Below are 21,130 nucleotides of genomic sequence, written 5' to 3'. Positions count from 1 at the left end.
GTCATAGTAAAGTGGGAAAAAAATACTGCTAAAGATGAACAGTTGGTTTATTTTATTCATGGGATCTAAACCATTGTAATTGTTTAATGCCTACTTCCTTTACCTGTCACTGATCAATCGAAAATCCAATCCTCAGTCCTCACACTGACCACCTACCTCTGTTACCTGCAGATGATGCCTGTACAGACTCCTTCACGCTGAACCAGGTTGCTAGGATGCACTGCTACCTGGATCTCATCTACCAGACCTGGCAACCCGCCTCCAAACCTCCTCCAGTGCCAATGTCACCCCAAGTGGTTGAGCAGCATCATAATTCCATCACCCTGGAATGGTTTCCACCGATTTCTGGACACTTTTACGACAGGTGAAATGAGCTACATAGGTTGCCAAACAGATGCGGGTGTGTATGGCAATAAAGTTGATTGAGATTTATTACATTATTGATTATTGTATGGGTTAATATAAAGTAGTGTAATTTAACGTTCAATTATTTTACAGACTAAAACACCTAAAAGGTATAAGGTAAAAAAATAATTAGCACCAAATCTTTTTAAACTCTCATCATTTGTCACATAATTTTATTATTGCCATTAGTGTATACTGAAAAAATTATGTGCATTTGGCCTGTATCTAAGTTGGTTGCTGTGCCTGTCTCTTGGTTTCCTAGAGAAGTGGGATCAGTGTGTGATAAATGCACTGAGGGGAGAGTTCTACTGCAGTATGCCACCAACTCCTCCTCCCCACGACCGTGTGCCCCTTCTGGACACTGGTCCCCACGAGAGGCTGAAGGTACAGTACAATACTATATACTATACTTAGTGGTTGTTAGGTTTCATCACAGTGAACACTGTCATTGTATGGTGGTTGTTGGTTTACAAATTGGACAGATGTGGCTCAAGTGTACGCTTTCAGATGCTTATTATAATAAAAGCATATAAGTTTCCTTCCTCATCCTTCACTCTGCACTGAACCTGTCTTAAGTCAGTTTCTTAATTACTGTATAATGAGCTGTTTCTACTTAGCAAAGTTAATATAAAAGCAAAGCCACATCCACCTTTCATCCACAGTTTACAGTATGATAACATGATTTGAGATTTGCCTTTTGTTGATTTTCTGAGTCAATACTCTGGCATGCAAAAATGTTGGTGACTGACTCACTGGATTCATGACACTTGGGCCGTGGGACAACATGGAAGGTTCAAGGAGGTCACTCCCCAATGGATGATGCTGTATGGTACCACAATTCCCATATGAGGGCTCAGGCTCAAAACCAAGGTTAAAGCTCATGTCATAGCTGTAATTCCCCTCTTTTTTTAAATTTCAGTTTAGAGGGATTTAGAACTATACAGGGAAAGGCATGAGATATTTCAGTTATAAATATAGTTGTTGTCCCATCTGTGCACCTCTGATCACTCTGGTTCTGGCAGTGGCAGGATCAAGCATACTTTGTATATTATGCATCTGCCTGTGTGTATGTTGTGGGGGCATTTTCTAAAGAGTGCCTTTGTGCCTCTTAACAGACACAAAATACAATTAAAATGTATGTGCAACATGACCAGGGCCCTTACGTGACATGCACAACGACCCTGAGTATGGCGCTACTTTAAATGATTTTACAGTGATGCAAGTCGTCTTTTATAAACATTAACGCAGCAAAAACTAAAGAAATGCCGATCGACTTTAGGAAGAATCCCCCCACCCCCTCTCCTACCCTTATTAACAATCAAACTATCGAAGTGATGAAGCAATACAAATATCTTGGTATTATAATAGACGAAAAACTCACCTTCGAGCCACAAGTTGACGCTGTCTGTAAAAAATCACACCAACGCATGTTTTTTTATCGTAAACTTCGCAATTTTAATGTCGATAAGACCTTTATGAGGATGTTTTATTGTTGTTTTATTGAAACTATTCTTTCTTTTGCCTTTGTGAGCTGGTTTGGGTCCCTCACTCTTAAAAACAAAAACAGGCTGCAACACATAACTAAAGTGTGTGGCAAAATTTCCCACAACTCTCTGACTGACTTAAAATTTCTATACGAGACAAAGACCCTGAAGAAGGCCCAGTCAGTCCTGGCTGATATAAGCCACCCCCTGAACAGCTACTTTATGTTGTTGCCGTCTGGCTGCAGATTCTGTCTGCCTAAATGCAGGACAAACAGACACAAAAACTCTTTTGGACCCTACACCGTAGCCTGACGTGCACCTCTTGAAAAATGTAACTGCACGTCGCGGCCACGCACGTCACTCGGCCAGGGCTTGGTAGCGTTGCATTTCCCCTGACTCATTTCCAGCTTCTCCTTCTCCATAAACAACATGAAATCAAGGAGAGTGTTAACTTTTCCTGTTGCAGATTTCCCACAGTGGTCAGAAAGCACAGGGGAGACACTTTGTTTCTCTCACTATGCCTCTAGAGTCACAACTTGCTCCAAAGACAATTGCCATCACTCTCTCACTTTCACCCTCGATCTATCACCCACTCCACACACACACACACCTATGCCGGCTCGAGGCACACACCAACGCACAAGTAAACAAAGAGTTTTGCGATTGACACATCTCTAGCGTTCTGGCGGTGAAATGCACCGCGATGCAAAGAAACACGTTCAACCCTGACGATGAACTCCAAAAGGGTCCCGACGCCGTAGGAGCAATGGCGTAGCTACGGCGTGGAGTTTGCGCACAACCGTATAACAGCCTTTAGATTAATATAGCGCATTTCATGAAACCCAGGGATGCTTTACACAAGTAACGTTACAGGGGGACAAAGGAAAAGAAAATAGTAAGCCAACACAAACACGGAGTAAAATGGAAGGGTCAGTGGAAGGGCGGCGTAATTTAAGGTCGGCCCAGTATCAGCCAACTACAACAGATAACTTCTAAAATAACATTAAAATACAATACATACCTGCCTACATAAAGACATCTCCTGCTTCCTTTTACCTGGCTCTGCTGGCATATGCTAACACAGGCTTTTCCGGTGTTAATAAGAAATCTGTGACCCATCAGAATTTGTTACTATTGCGCTGTCTACCTGCCACAAATAATTCTGTGACTTTGCAGGCAGATGCCTTACTAAAAACTATATAATAATTGCGTTCTTTTCACTGTTAGTCTCGTTTGCTGTTTGTGGTCATTTAAGACCATTGTATGAAAAATGACAGAGCTTTAGAAACATTAAAAAGTTACATATAGTCACTTTAAATAAATGTAGTCAGTGGTGTATAATATGTGAGTGCATTTAGTCCACTTAATGCAGCTATTTACTTGCTACCAGTAAACTTTAGCATATTTAATTCATGTTACTAACAAGGCTGTGCAAGGTTAGCATTCATATACTGGGTTGTTCCATACACTGTACACACCTGTACATATTGTGCCAATACCTAAGAACAAATCTAACATGTAATGTGGGTAATTGTGTTTTCTGCTCATTGACATATTGTTTCCTCCCACATATTGCCATATTTGTAAAGGGGCTATTTCTAGTAGGGACAGATATATTTATCTTAAGTTCATCCATTTCAAATTTTACCACATGCTTGCCAAACCATTCATGAGCAGCAGTAAGTGAATTGGGCTTTTTTTGTGCTTACTTGGTTTTACAGTAAAAGCAGTATAGTAATGGGTCATCAATCAAATGTATGTGGACCACTGATTCATAAACTGGATGGAAGCAATTTGTGCTTTCATGTGAAAACCATTGATTGGCAATCACCTGCAACAAAAAAACAAAAACATAATAATAACCTAACAGCAACATACCAATAATATTTAGTAGTTATGCCATACAATTGAATTAAGAGAGAGAAAATCTTTATCTTATCTCTTATCTTTATCTTGTATGACTTTGTCTGAATATGTGTGTGTGTGTGTGTGTGTGTGTGTGTGCGTATCTGTCTGTGTGTGTGTGCGTGCGTGTGTGTGTGCCTGCATGTGTGTGTGTGTGTGCTCTACAGAAGTCACTGAATCTTGCCTTCACACTGGCTATAGTGTATGTACCAGAGGCAAGTCTGGGCTTGTCTAACATGCTGTGTGTGTAAACTCTACTCTAGTTTCCCTCTTGGAAGGGGTCCCTGTTTGTTGCACTCCCCAGTCCCTGTTAACTCGCTTGCGCCAGTTTCTCACTGGATATTACAGCTGCCATTTCCTGCTGTGATGGTGCATAAGTGTCCAGCAGTTACTTATTTTACTTTCTGGCAAACTACCTACTCACTTTAAGATATTTTAAACTAAAGCATTGGCAAATTAACTATTGGCATAACACCCTTATATTGGAAGATTAGTGTGTTTGCACTACTACTACTACTACTACTATTAGGGCACCTGTTATCTAAGGACTTTCTGTGTCCTCACACTACTTGAACAGGGAACACTGGCGTGATCAGAGAGAGCCAGACTACCTCTCATAAATCTTTACTACTCTATGCCCAGGAGAAATATGGCTGGAGGAAAAAAGCAAGAATGAAAAAGAAAAGGCAAAACCACACATGGATATGGATTCAGGTAGGGGGTAAGATAGGTTGGGTGAGGTGGAAACCACCCAAGATAGTTAGGAGAATTGCATGTGGTTAGTGACATTCACAAGGAAGGATCCTGGGTTGACTGAAAACAGCAGTGTGCATGAATGGAAGTGAAAGGACCAGGATGTGTATGTTTGCTAACGTATGTGGGAATGTGCGTGTGTGTGTGTGTGTGTGTGTGTGTGTGTGTGTGCGTGTGTGTGTGTGTGTGTGTGTGTGTGTGTTTAGCTCTATGTGAATACACATTCCTGTGGATTTGTATGTGCACATGGAGGTCTTCATGTGCATTTGCAGTTGAATGTGAAATGTACAAAATGTTTGCTTGTGTGTAAATATGTATGGATTTACTCAAATAAGTCTTAAGAGCAAGCATGTGTGTCCAGGGCCTGAAGTTAACTTCTTTGGCCACCAGTCAGTGTGGCAGGTACATTTTAAAATCCACTAGCCACACAGGCTTTTTACCAGACATTTTTCATTGTTGTCGTTTCCCCATAAAGGTAAAATACAGGAAATGCACATGGATAATGTATGAACTTGTTAAGAATACACATTTAAGTGCTGTCAAGTTATTAACGAAATCAATATAATTAGTGACTCGTAGAATATATATGTGTACCATTTACGAATAGGGTTGGGCATCGTTTGGATTTTAACGATTCCGATTCTTTGAGGGGTGGAGTTGAAATGGGTCACATGCTTATTTCACAAATTAGAGGAACGTTTTTTTGTTGATTCAGTGGTGGGTTGCAGTTTTACAGGGCTTTTTCAACGTAAAATAAAGCCACACTAGAGCGCTGCTTACTGTGCTCCAAGGCTGCAACACAACAAGCGCCTGACTGCTTCAGAAACCAAAACTTGCTCATGTTAAATTTTTTGATCAGATTTGAAACCAAATCCTCCAAACGATTCTAAACGATTCCAATAAAGAAACGATTCCACTGGAATCGTAATTTTTGAAACGATTGCAAGTAGGAAGCGGTTCTCGATGCCCAACCCTATTTACGAACCTTGTCAATGTTGCTCACTGTTCACTTGGTTTTAAAGCGTCTTCTTTTCTTTGAATCATCCTCATCTTTTTGTTGGTTGCTTGTTTCAGCCGGCCTCTTTACCACAGTAATGTGCCGCCACTTTTTTTTTTTTTTAGCTCAAACCAAAGAAATTGTGGACTTGGTTGAAATGTGAAAGAACAACAGTGGCAAAAACCAACTAATGAAACACTCATTTCTCATTGGCTACCCGCCAACGTGGCAGGTAGATCGACAGTTTCACCCGCCAATGGCAAAATTCACATGCATTTGGCGCATGGTTGGGTGTTAATTTCAGGCCTTGTGTGTCTGTATGTTTAGGTCCAAGATAGTATTAGAAGCCTCTTACAGTTTCAGGCCTTACTGGTTTATGTGATGCCACGTATGGTTTGTCGGCTCAACATTATTCAATACAGAGAGCTAGGATAACAAAACAGTATAAACACAATACATGTAATTTTTTTTTGAAGATTATTTTTTGGGGCTTTTTCCAGTCGGATTTGAACCCTCGCCGCTGCAGGTCTCAGCCCACGTGGGGTGAACGCTCTTACTGGGTGAGCTAGAGGCCGCCCCGACTAATGAACCACCTCAACTGGCTCCTTTTGACGCGAAGGAGCAGCGGCTCTACTCCGAGCTCCTCACGGATGACTGAGCTTCTCACCCTATCTCTAAGGGAGACGCCAGCCACCCTCCTGAGGAAACCCATTTCGGCCGCTTGTACCCTGGATCTTGTTCTTTCGGTCATGACCCAGCCTTCATGACCATAGGTGAGGGTAGGAACGAAAACTGACCGGTAGATTGAGAGCTTTACCTTCTGGCTCAGCTCTCTTTTCGTCACAACGGTGCGATAAATTAAATGTAATACCGCACCCGCTGCGCCGATTCTCCAACCAATCTCCCGCTCCATTGTCCTCTCACTCGCGAACAAGACCCAAAGGTACTTGAACTCCTTCACTTGGGGTAAGGACTCATTCCCTACCTGGAGAAGGCACTCCATCGGTTTCCTGCTGAGAACCGTGGCCTCCGATTTAGAGGTGCTGATCCTCATCCCAGCCGCTTCACCCTATTCACCCGAGGAATGAGTCCTGTGAAGGACTTCAAGTACCTTGGGGTCTTGTTCGCGAGTGAGGGGACAATGGAGCGGGAGATTGGTCGGAGAATCGGCACAGCAGGTGCGGTATTACATTCAATTTATCGCACCGTTGTGACGAAAAGAGAGCTGAGCCAGAAGGCAAAGCTCTCAATCTACCGGTCAGTTTTTGTTCCTACCCTCACCTATGGTCATGAAGGCTGGGTCATGACCGAAAGAACAAGATCCAGGGTACAAGCGGCCGAAATGGGTTTCCTCAGGAGGGTAGCTGGCGTCTCCCTTAGAGATAGGGTGAGAAGCTCAGTTATCCGTGAGGAGCTCGGAGTAGAGCCTCTGCTCCTTTGCGTCGAAAGGAGCCAGTTGAGGTGGTTCGGGCATCTGGTAAGGGTGCCCCCTGGGCGCCTCCCTAGGGAGGTGTTCCAGGCACGTCCAGCTGGGAGGAGGCCTCGGGGGAGACCCAGGACTAGGTGGAGGGATTATATCTCTAACCTGGCCTGGGAACGCCTCGGGATCCCCCAGTCGGAGCTGGTTAATGTGGCCCGGGAAAGGGAAGTTTGGGATCCCCTGCTGGAGCTGCTACCCCCGCGACCCGACCCCGGATAAGCGGATGAAGATGGATGGATGGATGGATGGATGTTAGAGGAGTGAATTTGCTCAAGAATCAATTTGGTGGCTGAAAGCCTACTGTGAAATTGCACACAGGTGTCAGCAGAATTGGCCCGTGTGACGAGTAGCGCCTTTAAGGTGGGAATAGTCATACGGTTCCTCTCGTCAGTCCACGTGTTGTTCATGAGCGAAAAGATTCAAGGTCATTGTCAAGGTACTGTATGTTAGCTCCTATATTGATTTTGTTCTATCAGTCAAAATAATCTGTATGATGTGTACCCCAAAGTAGCACCTGTGTCAACTGCTCCATGTGTAAAAAACAAAACAAAACAAAAAACAGCTGCCAATAGCTATGAAGTATTAACCTCTGAAATACCCTGAATGCAATGTGATGTGACATTCATTCCCAAGCTGTAGAGTGTCTGTTGCCTTCATAAAGTGTGTCTGTGAAGTGTCTCTCTGTTTCTGTGTGTGTCAGGGCAAAAGGGTTGGAGGGGGTTGATGTTTGCCTTTGGAGTGAGGAAGTGTAATAGTGTGTGACAGTGAGTCATCGATAGTGAGAGCCAGAGCCAGACACTTCTTAGAAAGCATAAAGCGTGCATGCCTGGACATATCCTTCTCTGTTTATTCATCCAGCTCTCTGGACTTTTTGTGGATCTGTATGATTCTCCAGAGCAGAAGGATTATGGCTGAATAGTGGGCAGGCACCAGTATCTATCCTGGAGTACTTAGTAATACTACCACTAGTAATTTTACCCTACGTTTTATCAAACATCAATCATTCTTGCTTCAGAACAGCACAGTATCAGTATTTTTTCTTACCTGTGCATGAAAAACATTAAGCTTGAATGGCTAGCGTGGTTGCTGATTATGAAATTATCAGACTTAATAAAAAGTTAAGTTTTATTAGGAATAAAAAATGTGGCAAAAAATGACTCTAGCATCAGAGTACATCACTGTCAATTCAGTTAGGGACTGTTCGTTATTTATTTCAGGGGCCACCGGAGGAGTTTTGGGATCTTTAATCAAAATAGACCTGACCCTCCCTTCACCAGACCTGCGTGAAGCTAGCCCCCCCATGTCATCCAACAATTATTAAAAACACTGCTATTGCTAGTGCTAGTGCTACGTTTGTGCCGGTTTGTGCCGTAAAAATGATCGTTTGTGCTGTTAAGGGTTTTACGTAATTCAACTTTACATTTTCTGGCCAGTGACATCACCCAGCCCCCCCATTAATGTCCAAATCTCCCCAAATGTTCTCAATCGTTTGTGCTATGTTTGTGCTGATTTGTGCTGTTAAAAAAAAAAAGTGTGCTACTATGTTTTTTAAGTTATAACGCTTTATAGGTTACACGCGTGACATCACCCAGTCCCCCATTAATGTCCGAATCTCCCCAAAATGGTCTCAATCGTTTGTGCTACGTTTGTGCTGATTTGTTCCGTTAAAAGAAACATTTGTGCTACTTCAGTTTTTACGTTATCAGGCTTATTTGTTACACGGCTACTATTTGTGCTGCAAAGGCTTCTGACACCAGCCATCACTCCCATGAACGGGACATTCTAAAACGCTTAACGTGAAAAAGCTTAACGTGGTCATGAACAGGGGCGGATCTAGAAAAATATTTATGGGGTGGTGAGAGGTGGGCAGGAATTTTTGAGGGGTGGCAACATATGGCAGACGTATATATATTGAATTTTATCACAGTTTGATGATAAATAGTATGTACTACAAAAGGGCACAGGCTGCCATTTACAAACTCATACAGACAAACTTAATCTCATGCAATCAATATCTTGCATTTGAGGTTTCATTTGAAACAGTTCATATTAGGAATAAGTGACCATACAATGTGATCTCACTTAATAGGTGATAGAAGTATGATAGAAGTAAGGGGCATTATCACAGGAAAGGCATTAAGGTAAGACACAGGTGATGAGTGGCAGATGTGTGAGAGGGGAAGCAAACAGTTTTGGACTGTGTCAGAGAGGCAGCGTTGCAGATAGTATTTGTACAAGATTAGTCATTGATTAGTTATAACCATCAGACTGTTAACACACATTAACATTTTAGCCTGGGAGAGTATTTTTAGGTTAATTTGTTTAATTTTTTAATTTAATCTGAGCAATAGATCTAAAATACATTCTACACAAAATATAAAAACTCATCTCCCCATCTCATCACACTTTCACACTGACAACTTTCCCTAATTATTCATATTTAAGCAAACATGAATTTTTATATGTATTTGATGTCTAAGCAATGTCTCTTACATTTTATAAAAATATCCATCTTTGTCATTTGTTATTCTTATTCATATGTAACTTAGTATATATGCAGCAACAATTTCCATACCATGTGGACCAGCTCGACTGGAGATCGTTGGTGATGGCCCAGGCACTCTGCTTTCCCTTTCACTGTCTGAGCCCTGCACGTTATCTTGTCTCTCGCTTTCTCCCTCCTCATCTTGGTGATGCTCTCCCTCCATATCTTCACCGCTGTGGTGTTCTCCCACCTCCTCCTGTCCCTGGTGGCCTTGTATTCTATCTCTGTCACGGTTCTTTTCTCTCCACCTCGTCTTCGTCTTCTCTCTCTCCTTCCACCTCTTTTCTCTCTCCTTCCACTTCATCTTCTCCATCTACCTTGCTCAGTTGTTCATTTTCTATTTCTCTCGCCTTTCTCTTTGGTGAGAAAAAACTACATATGCTACCTTTCCTCTTCATTTCTATAAGATTAAAAGTAATTTTACAATGTTTTCCTTGACAGACGTTGAATCAATATTAGCTTTTGTAGCCTACTTTACACAGAACAAACGTCAGACCTAAGTAACATTATATGTATAGTTAGCAAAATAACATTCTTCAACCTGATTTTTATCATCTCAAAATCAGCATCGCAACTATGCTAGTACTGTGCTTTCGTTATAATTTAATTTCTTGATAGATAGTTAATCCGTTTTGACCTCTTTCCTCCTGTGTCTCCTTTCCTCACAACTCCTGGCTCCCTCGCTTTGCGCCACTCAGTTTTCCAAGCAAATTAGGCTCTTGCCGCTCTGGCGTCATCTCGTGCTGCATTCACTGCAGTCGGACATTGGAGATTCGCGCTCATAAATTGTCAAATTGGCCATAACTTTTAATTTGTTGCTGCCAACTGGAGTGGCAGCAGGGGTGGCAAGGCTTTCTTTTCCACCCCGGTAGATCCGCTCCTGGTCATGAACACTTAAGGCTGTCAAAAAAACTAAACTGAAATCCAACGATTATAGAAGTTATCTCACGGAGGAAAAAGCTTAACGTGGTTTAATGTACCTAAACAATGATCAATGATTACCATGCTCCTCATAACCACTGAAAACTGTCAAAAAATCTAACCCAAATTCCAATTATTATGGATGTTATCTGACATTAAGCATTTCTGCTTCACATTTTCAGCAGGGCAGCGGAGCGGCTGTGGGTTAACTCTCCACGGTTCTCATGGGCTTCATAAGTCCTAACATGAAAAGGCTTAACGTGGTTTAATGTACCTAAACAACGATCAATCATCACGAAATGTCTCTCTCATATTGCTCCTCATAACCACTGAAAACTGTCAAAGAATTGAACCCAAAGTCCAATTATTATGGACGTTATTTACATTAAGCGTTTCTGCTTCATTAAGGTTATTGTAAGGAAAAATGTCCTGTTCATGGGAGTGATGGCTGGTGTCAGAAGCCTTTGCAGCGTAAATAGTAGCCATGTCACAAATATAGCTTGATAACGTAAAAACCGAAGTAGCACAAATGTTTCTTTTAACGGCACAAATGTAGCACAAACGATTGAGACCATTTTGGGAAGATTCGGACATTAATGGGGGGCTGGGTGATGTCACGCATTTAACCTATAAAGCGTTATAACTTAAAAAACATAGTAGCACAAATGTTTTTTTTTAATGCCACAAATCAGCACAAACGTAGCACAAACAATTGAGACCATTTTGGGGAGATGTGGACATTAATGGGGGGCTGGGTGACGTCACGCATGTAACCTATAAAGCGTTATAACTTAAAAAACATAGTAACACAAATGTTTTTTGTAACAGCACAAATCAGCACAAACGTAGCACAAACGATTGAGACCATTTTGGGGAGATTTGGACATTAATGGGGGAGCTGGGTGATGTCACTGGCCAGAAAATGTAAAGTTGAATTACTTAAAACCCTTAACAGCACAAACGTTATTTTTTACGGCACAAACCGGCACAAACGTAGCACAAACGAATAGCAGTGTTTTTAATAATTTTTGGATGACATGGGGGGGCTAGCTTCACACAGGTCTTCACCAGCAATACATTTTGGATGACCCTCCAAAATTATATGGAAAAATGGGATGACCCTCCCCAACAATTTATTGATGCATTCTGTACTAGTTTGCACTTGGCAAAGACATTTTACAGCCATAATTTATGTGACTAAACCTCTGCATTCTCATCTTACACATCACACTCCACTGTTATGGTGGCCATTTCAGTAGATTTACTCACTAACTCATTTACTCATAGTTGTGGAAACACAATAAGCATTGAAACTAAATGCACACTGCATTACTGCATTACTTCAAATACTAAGTTACTCATCTAGTAAACTAGTATTCACATGAAATAAAACAATAAAACATTGAGACCATTCAACAAAGGACACTGGGAAGTAACAAATCCAACACTGGTTGCTATGGACTCGTCACTAGGCTTCCTCAGTCATTGTATATTTTAGCATAGGTAAGCTTGCCGAAGTTGAATATTATCCAAAACTCCATTTCTCAGACAAGCGTCAATTTGGGGGCATGTATGCTACCACTCCTTCCTTCTCAAATGGCTTGAAAAGGCGGTCGTTTGCACAATTTCACAAATAATCACCGGGACCGAAAGGATATTTGAGTCGGGTATGGCTGCAGCCTGGAGACCTCCTGTCTCATGCATGCCCTCCCGGCTGGTGCAGTCCGCGAGCTTCGACTTTTCAAAGTAAAAGCTTGCGTCTGGTATGTTTTCGTACAGTGTTTTGGATGTTTTTGAACTAAACAGTACGGCAATCATGCTAATGAATACAATTATTTTTTCAGGAGATGTCTTAGTTACAACACGATGGAGCTAGCAAAGCAGTTTTGTGTTTATATGTGCGAGCGGGATTTATTCAGTTTGGGAAATCCCACGGTCTCTGAAGCTACAGCTCAAGCAGGGTGCTGCATTGGTCAGTTACTGTAAGCACGCAGATTTTGTAATGTGAACAATGTGTTTCTACTGTTTACCCGGCTATCATCGCAATGAAAAATAAATTATTGTCACCGTAATTACTTTCCAGTTGTAAGATCCTGTCTCATAGTATTTTACACCGATATGCAGTGTTCTGTTGTCTGATAAGCCTTTAAACCCATGTAGACTTCCACGATCGTATTTAATCTTTTCATTGATATCTGAAACAACACGACCCCCACCAACGCAGACCCTTCCATTCTTTTAATCACAGGACTGTTTTTGGTCTAAACGCTCACTACGCGTCTCATGTGTGAACTTCCCCAACTCCAAAAAAGAGCAGAGGAAAAGGCACTATCTTAAACAATGCCATAATAAGCAGGTTTCCAGTTCAACTATTGGTGGTTAGTGTGTTTTTTATTGATTTACTATATTTTTATTTAAAGCTAGCCGATTCCTAGTCACTAGGGGGTGAAAATATAATGCAGTCTGACAGATACACAGCTCCTACCATGTCCCAAGCCATGAGGAACAGCTGCGTTGTGCGCTAATTTGGCTACTGTGGAAATTGCAGGCCTCTGGCCAAATATAACCTTATATACACAGCCATTACCATCTGTTCTGAGGTCATTATCAGAATATAATATACACTTTATTAATGAGGAAATGAGGAAAAAAATCTTGATTTGTAATTTAAATTATTTTTTCCATCTCTACTGTTTAATGCGTAAGGGGACATAGAGGCCTGGTTGCCATCTGATTTCTCTCAACTCAGTTGTACTTACTGTACTCTAAAAGCAGCAATCAGCTTTCTTTCAGTGAAGAATACATACTGATTACCCACAATTCCAGTGAAATGTAACATTTCAGTTATATTTGTCCAGGCTCTACCTATGTTCATGAGATACTCAAGAGCTTTGAGACTACAGAAACAATGGTTTACATTGAACCTATTACTAATTACTCCGCAGTGATGCCCAATGTATTTCATAAAATGTTTCCCAGAATGGGTGTTTTTGTTGTCAACAGTGAATGAATGGCTCATATTCAAAGCTTAGGTATTGATGCCTCAGTTACCTTGGGGCCTCCTCTTCCTGCACTAAAGGAATTATAGGTCAAACACTTCAGAGCTGGGCTGTCTATGTAGCAGTAAGCAGCTGATAGAACATTTTCGAGCAGCTGTGTGCTCCTGTGAATCTTAGAGGGTTAAGAAATGTATATAAAATATAGCATTTATATTTTCATTGTGAATTTTGATGATTTGTTGAAGGTAGCTGCTCTGTCTGCTATTAAGCAGATAATTAAATATAGATTATTGCGGTTTGCATGTTGGATTTCAAACCCTTTGCTTGCACAGATTGTTCTGCCAATCCTAGATACATCTTTGCATCTTTGAAATACAGTTTACATTGCCTCAGGTTACACAGTGGATGACACTCCTGTCTCTTAAATCTCGAACTACATTAGCAACAGCGCCAGAGCAAGAGTAGGGCCCATCATAACAGCTGACATTACAAAATATTTTCAGTGGCTACAGCTCCTTTCCTTGCAAACTCAAGGAAAATGTACCCACAAAGCCAGGACTAAATAAGCCGAGCAAAGCCATGCTCTTGGAGTATCTTAGTTAATTCTCTCCCAGCCTCCCCCGTTTTCTCCCTCCCTCTTTTTCTCTTTCTCTCTGTCTATCTTTTTCTTTCAATTCACCTCCACTCTGGCCACACACACACTTACAGTACAATAATAAATGTGTTGAGATAATGTGGCTTGGAAACCATATTCAGTCTTCACTTGATTAAACACTGGAATTTTGTACGGTGCCCAGAAATGAGGTTAGCAAATGGCTTCGTTGGTTGCCAGCTTGGAAATGCACAAAAGGAAATCGAGGGAGAACATAGTGTCTGCTGCTTGCTGGCTTCTAAAAGTGCTTGATGAATGTTAGTGTACGTCACTTGGGATAATGTGAGTTAGCTGTGTGTGGACTCCAAATATGGCTGGAGTGTGACTGTTAGAGGTTGTAATGACTGCTGAAGTGAGAACCCTGCACAGGCCCCTCTCAGAAGGTACACACCTTAGCTCTGCCTTTCCTCTGCAGATGGACTCACAATGAACTCTCAGTTTCACCTCTACCTTGATGTTGCAAGATGTGTAGATATAATAAAAAGATCACTGATGCAAATTCTTGATCTGTCAGCACTTTAAAAAATGCTAATAGGTTTATAATTTACCCGTTTTCCTGCATCCTTTGAGAAATGTAAGGACCTGTAGCATTTAATTTGTATTCATCACTACTTAATCATTCATTATGTTAATGTAGGAAAGGCCAGGTGACTTTTGCTTATTGTGTCTGATTTATGTTTAATGTAATTTTGTTGTGTCTGTCTTGTATCCACAGGCCCTCCAGATGTGGAGCAGGCTTGTGAGCCAAGTGTGCGCACCTGGAGCCCCAATGCAGGGATTGAGCAAGGTGTTGTCGGCCTGTCGGAGTGCCCTCTCCAGGGCTGCATGCTTCAACTAGAGTTCCCCTACCCGCTGATACCAGACTCCCTGACTGTGTGGGTCACCTTCTTCAGCCCCGAGGAAACAGCATTGCCAGCTATCCATAACATATTGCTACTGACTGTCAGTGGGAACAACATTTCATTGGGCCCCAGTAATGTCTTCTGTGACACCCCACTGACTTTAAAGCTGGACATAGAGGAAGAGGTGTATGGGGTACAGTTTTTTACTATGGAACAACACCTAGAGATTGATGCCACCCTCTTGGCATCCAAGCCAGACTGCATACTTTGTAGGCATTGCCAACCATTACGCTACCGCCTGTTGCGTCAACCACCCTTCACCCATGCACCACACGGTCTAAGGTTGAATGAACCTACCCGCCGATATACAGACAGGTAAGTGACCTGGTAGGTGAATACTTTTTTTATGAGTGTACAAAGATTTACATATGTCCTCCCTGACATTTATGAGCTGAGTAAATTCTAAATAACACATCAAGAAAAGTTTGGTCTTTGTCAAGGTTTGAGAAAGACTAACTTTCCCCTAGCAGAGGAGGAAAAGCTATACAACTCATTGGACATGCTTTGATTTGAAATAGTTTTTACCCAAAGTATTTTCTTTTAGAAGTTGCCAATTGCTGTGGCCGGGTTGTCAGTGAGTAGAGCAGGCACACATATCCTGAGAGGTTTGTTCCTTGACGCAGAGGTCCGGGGTTCAAATCCGACCTGTGATGATTTCCTGCATGTCTTCCCTCCTCTCTCTCCCCTTTCTCACCTAGCTGTCCTGTCAAAAAAATATTCTAAAAAAATAAAGAAGTTGAGAATTGCTGAGTGATTACCATTTAGCTTCCTGCCTTAGTGTGATGTAATTTTTTTTTGGACATGGCAGTAAGAAGGTGTTTATTTATCTGTGGAAACTATCCACAAAAATATGTTCTTGTAATACCAGATATCCTTTTCAATACCCCCAGGAGCACTAGCAAGCCACCACTGCTTCTGCAGTTTCAAATCTACTGCCCAGTATTTGTTTCAGACTAAGTCAGAGGTCAATTGTTGCCCACATTTGTATTTTCCTATGTTCCATGAAGCAAGGGCAAGTTGGCTTGTTAAAGGTATTATCTGCACACTGTGGAGAGTTTAGTGCTTTGCTTTCATGGAATGTGCTGACTCAATAAAGATTGTGCTATACTTGACACTGCTGTGTGTTGTGCCATCTCACTATTGTGCTGTCAGCGTGGTTCTCATGAGAAGGAAAGTGCTTAATAAGAGCCAAAAAGGTGAGTATGCATGTGAGGCAAGATGGAGTGATGATACCTAAGTTACATAAAGTGTCCGTACACAAATTTCTGTTTGAATGGCTGTGTCCGTGGAAGGCTGTCTGCAGTAGGGATGCATTTATTTGGAGGTTTTGGCACACTTCAGTGATTATTGATGTGCTGTAGGTAGTTTCACTGCTGTGGTGTATTTCACTAGCTGTGGTTGCATTCCAGTGGTAGTGGTCAGTGGCACTGGCTGACTATTTTCTGTTGTGAGTGTAGGGAATCTTGTCTCGTAAATGGTCAGAAGTTTTATAGCAAGTATGTGTGTTCCAGCCATCAAAGTCTTTAACTCATTGAAATGAAGAAAAGGTGCAACAACAACAACAAAAATATATGTTGTCTTTAAAAAAAGAGGCATTTTACCTAAAAACTTAACATAAAAACATAAAAAAACTAAATGAGAAAATGAAAACAAACAATTGAGAAAAAACATGCTCAAGGGGCGGTTTTCACTTTTCTTCCAATGTTTTGAGTTACTCTTGGTTACTGATTATTGCATGGACATTAGCCTTTATAGCTAACTTATGATACTGATGCAAGGGAAGCAGTTTGTGAGTTGTGTCTTTGCATATCATGGCACTACTTAAACCAACTAAGTATTAGGCAAACAGGTTCTGGTGCATAGTACTTATGTGGCATTCTTCAACAAACAAATAATTCTAAGAGAAAGAAATGTCAAACAGGAGAACCAAGGGTCACTCAAGAGAAATTTGTCTGACAACAAGCACAGCCTTTGACAGAGCCTTTGTGAAGTGCTCTGTTTGATCGCCTTGGTGCAGCTGCTGAAATGCTTTTGTTGACCACACAGTAAGCGGCTTCTTCTTGCAACATGTTTCCATTGGGTTGGCTAGAGTGATGAAGGTCTTGGTTGAGGGGGTTGATTGACCTCCCACTGTCAGGCCACTGGCCTTCACCTGAGCTGGGGCAAACTGAGAAAGAGGACAACTGACATCTTGGCTCTATTCATGCGTGGTGGTTAGTTTGGAATGGCTAAGGGCTGGGAGGTCAAGGTGATAGAGTACATTATGGTAGCGAGTAAGAAGGGTCAAGTGAAGAGGAGTCGCACCGGTGAAAGGCTGGACAAGTTGGGGGTAAATCAAAAGTGGTTGGAGGAGAACATTATGGGGTCGAGAAAGTATGAAAAGAGAGAGTAGGAGGATTTGGTTAATTTGACCCCATCGCTCTGAGGCACCCCAGCTCATTGGCTAATCCTCTTTCTGATGTGGGTTTCAGAGCTGTCATTCAGTCAAAGCCTATCTCAGAGCTGACGTGAAGAGACCTCCCAGCCAAAAGAGAGAGAGGGCAGCTCCCCCAGCATCAATACTACCCCACACTCCCTCTGTAATCTGACTCTACCCTGGTTCTGAACAACTCTTCCACATAATACCCCCCCCCCCCCATGCCCATCCATCCCTCAGCTAATCTGCTGCTTCTTGAGAAGTCAGTCTACCTCATGTCTCCTCTTAAAAAGAAGATTGTAGATTTGCTTATATATTGGTTTTGAGCTACACACTTTCTGGCTAATTGTAAAAATTAGCACTGCACTCTGGCATTCATCATTGTGAGTATCCTCTGCATGTATCAATAAAATGCCAGTATGCAATGACAGTGGCTGTTGCAAGCTACTTTTTCATTCTTTACACAACTATTTCTGTCACTTTTTTGTGTATACAAATCATTGCAATACTATGATTGCCTATCTGAAATGCGTTCGCAACAACTATAAACACTTTTGCTTATGCCGACATGGTTATATGGCACAGCACGGCCTTAAGTATTGAGCAGACTTAATATTTGTTTTGGAGATACAGTTCATACATGGAGAAAAAAAATTATGTATTCCCTAAGACAATTTTGGTTCATTGGCAATGTCAATAACAACAAGAATATATTTCAAATTTAAACTATATTAATTTTGAATTTGATATCACTAGACTAACCTTTAGTGTAATTTTAAGTAATTCATCACTACTTAAAATAAACTATGAATCTTTTGGCAAAACTATTTTTTTTCACGTAAATGTTCATTTCCTCTCACCACTCATTGATTTGACTTCTTAACAGTTTCTTTTTTTTATAACAGGCCAACCCCCCCTTGCCTTCTCTATACGATGTTGGACATTAGAAATGAGCCTTGCGTAATCCTCCTAATATGAAACATATTCATGAGTTGCAGACAGAGTGAACAATGTAGTCCTCATGGGGAGTCATGGGATGTCTGGTGCACTCACCAGCATATTTCCAGGATTCTGTTTACCACGATAGGAAAGAGACAAATCATATAGGAATAAATTGGGACTACTGAAAGAAATTGGATATCAGAAGTAGGTTTGCAGGTTTGTTTGTGTGGATAGTCAAGAAGAAGGTTGTATTTCTTGGGCAGAGGCTGTGCTGGTGATTACTGTGTCTTTTCCATGTAAAGATAACAATTGTAATCAATAACTGCAATTTAGGCAGTTGATTGCAGTAACAACAACAAACTTTACCTTTCTGGTATTTGTGGGTTTGGACGTTGCATTTGTCTGTCTCTTTTAAAGTACCGCTTTTAGGTCGAAACTTAAAATTAAAATCAGTGAAACCTCAAATGTGTGTCAGCTGTCATACTGACAAAAGAAGCATTGCCCTGTTTGTTGTTCTTGCAGGCTCAATCTAAGACTTTTTCTCAACTTCCTTAAATGTATCTGCTTTTCTCATCTGGGATCTCTCAGCCAAGAACAACAAACAGCTACAGAACGGAAGCACATCCATATGCATGCTCACACATAAGCCTAGTGCACACACTAGTGGAGACAGGAACACACACTCACACACAGATAAACACAGAAACCCACCAACACTCTTCTTGCTCTCAGTGGCAGGAACATACATTAGCTCATGCTTCCATGGGTAATCACCTGGTGCTATCAAAACATGTTTGAAGGCATATTTCAGTTCTTTGTGCCTGACTGAGCGTGAGCCAAGATAAAACCTCTATTCCTACAGGGGTCTTGAGAAGAATGTCTGGATGAACAAAGAAACACTAGTGATGAAATCTTATCATGTGACACCTTGTCTGCAACTGAAGTGCAGTCTTTTGTTGCATCTCAGATCAGTTACATATCATAGCTAATCAGTTACAGATGAAAGTGTGGTTTTAAGAAGTCTGGATGGCCGCCAGAAGTCATGTCTATCACAGGATATTGTCCATTACATACACCTGTGTCAAATGATTGTACTTCATCTTGTGGGAACCAGAGATGATGCTGGCCATAAACACTTCCACAAATGTACTGTTAATTAATGTCCCTGTCACTCTAAATTTTGTTCTTATATATATCCCATTCACCAAGTTCTAAGGGATAGAGGATCTATGGAACTGTGTTACATCTGCACCATATGTTCTGTTTCATTCTTCACTGCTGCTAACCGCAGCAGCTAACACAGCATGGCTATTAGCAGTGAGGTCAGGAGGAATCAAGCATTCACCTAATTGGGAACAGGTTAAAAGTTATGTTTGAAGAGTTGTTATCACGCTATGAGGAGTTGCACTATTGACCTTCTGCATACATCTGAAATAACATCTACAATCTGTTTGGAAACACTTTGTTTTACCATGGTATGACATTTTCAAACAAAAAGACCATTCAACTGACAATAGTCAACTGCTTCCCATGTGAAGCACAAAGGCCTACACTGAGCAAAGTAGTTCTGATCATTTAGGTTTGTTAAGATGGCATCTGATTTTCCAAGTGAGGGAGCTGCCTATGTGGCCCAAGCAGGTTGCAATTCATGACACAGTGGCATCTGAGTTCTCAGTGTAGTCTGGGGAAATAATTGCGGATGGTCTAGATTTAGACCCAAGCTTTTAATGGCTTTTTACAGGCGAAAGTTGTGGGTGTGGTTCAAAAAGTGTTTCCAGTAGGCTACTATTGATGCTGCTAACTGGTTTTCAGTCCTTATCCTAGATTAATTTGCAAAAGAAAATCAACGTTGATTGTGGGCGCAAACCACAGCTTGACCGTGGTTGTGCATCATCCACCTCAACTTTTTGTAGTGGTACATCAACATCACGCTACTTCTGCCTTTGCTGCTGAAAGAAGACCTTATCTGTGCCAGGACTGCACGTGAAGTTAATTTCACTTGCCATTTTAAGTTGCAACAACTTCACAAAATTAAGTAAATACAAACAAAGAATTTCAAGGCAATCGGTTTCCTTGATTTAAAAAATTAAGATCAACTTGTCAGATTTTACAGTGTGTCAGGAAAATGTAAACATGCAAACAATGCTCTCAGGTGTCTTTGCTCTCTGAATCTCCAATACTGGAATACAGCATGAATAACTAAACATCAGCTGATTCAAAGCTATTGGGAGAGCACTATCTTGATTCTACATGTGGAAAGATTGATTAACACCAGCATAATGAGGAATAGATGACTGTTAACTCATCATATTTTACACAGAAACCCCCCTGCCCTATATACTGTATACAACTCTAGGCCCTATTTTAAAAGTCACCATTTAATCCTTCCTGTTACCTATCTCTTCTTCTTAAAATTTTTTCTCAACTTTTTTCTCTAGTATATTCTTGTTCTTCTCCTCGTTAGCCTCCTACTCAGCCGGATCTAGCTACTTGTCTCTTTGTTCTTGCATGTTCTTGCATGTCTCTCAGTGTGGCCTGATCAAGCGGTGCAATTACTGTGCATTGAATTACCTACAGTATAATAGCCAGCATTTCTCATTATCCATAAAAGGGTAATTCATGTGCTGCTTTCCTGCAAAGCAATATCGGTTTCTCTCTTCTTTCCGCCTATTCTGTGTGTTTGCTCTCCTCAGAGATAAAGTCTCCCACAGCTCGACTTTTCCAGGGGC

At 41.3% G+C, this 21,130-nt stretch overlaps 1 protein-coding gene across 2 annotated transcripts in view; it reads left to right on the top strand.

Annotated features, from left to right (window-relative positions):
* The window catches only part of pappaa (pregnancy-associated plasma protein A, pappalysin 1a), a 97,653-nt gene that overhangs the window by 17,212 nt on the left and 59,311 nt on the right, over positions 1–21,130 (top strand). For both annotated transcript variants that reach the window (XM_078271244.1, XM_078271243.1), the window contains exons 5-7: positions 172–364; positions 668–789; positions 14,857–15,358. In XM_078271244.1, coding sequence (XP_078127370.1) covers positions 172–364; positions 668–789; positions 14,857–15,358 — 817 coding nt within the window. The remainder of the gene's footprint in view (positions 1–171; positions 365–667; positions 790–14,856; positions 15,359–21,130) is intronic.

This window comes from Sander vitreus, chromosome 16, assembly GCF_031162955.1.
Source record: "Sander vitreus isolate 19-12246 chromosome 16, sanVit1, whole genome shotgun sequence".
In the NCBI taxonomy this organism is placed as follows: Eukaryota; Metazoa; Chordata; class Actinopteri; order Perciformes; family Percidae; genus Sander; species Sander vitreus.
This window is presented reverse-complemented; position numbering and strand designations above follow the sequence as displayed.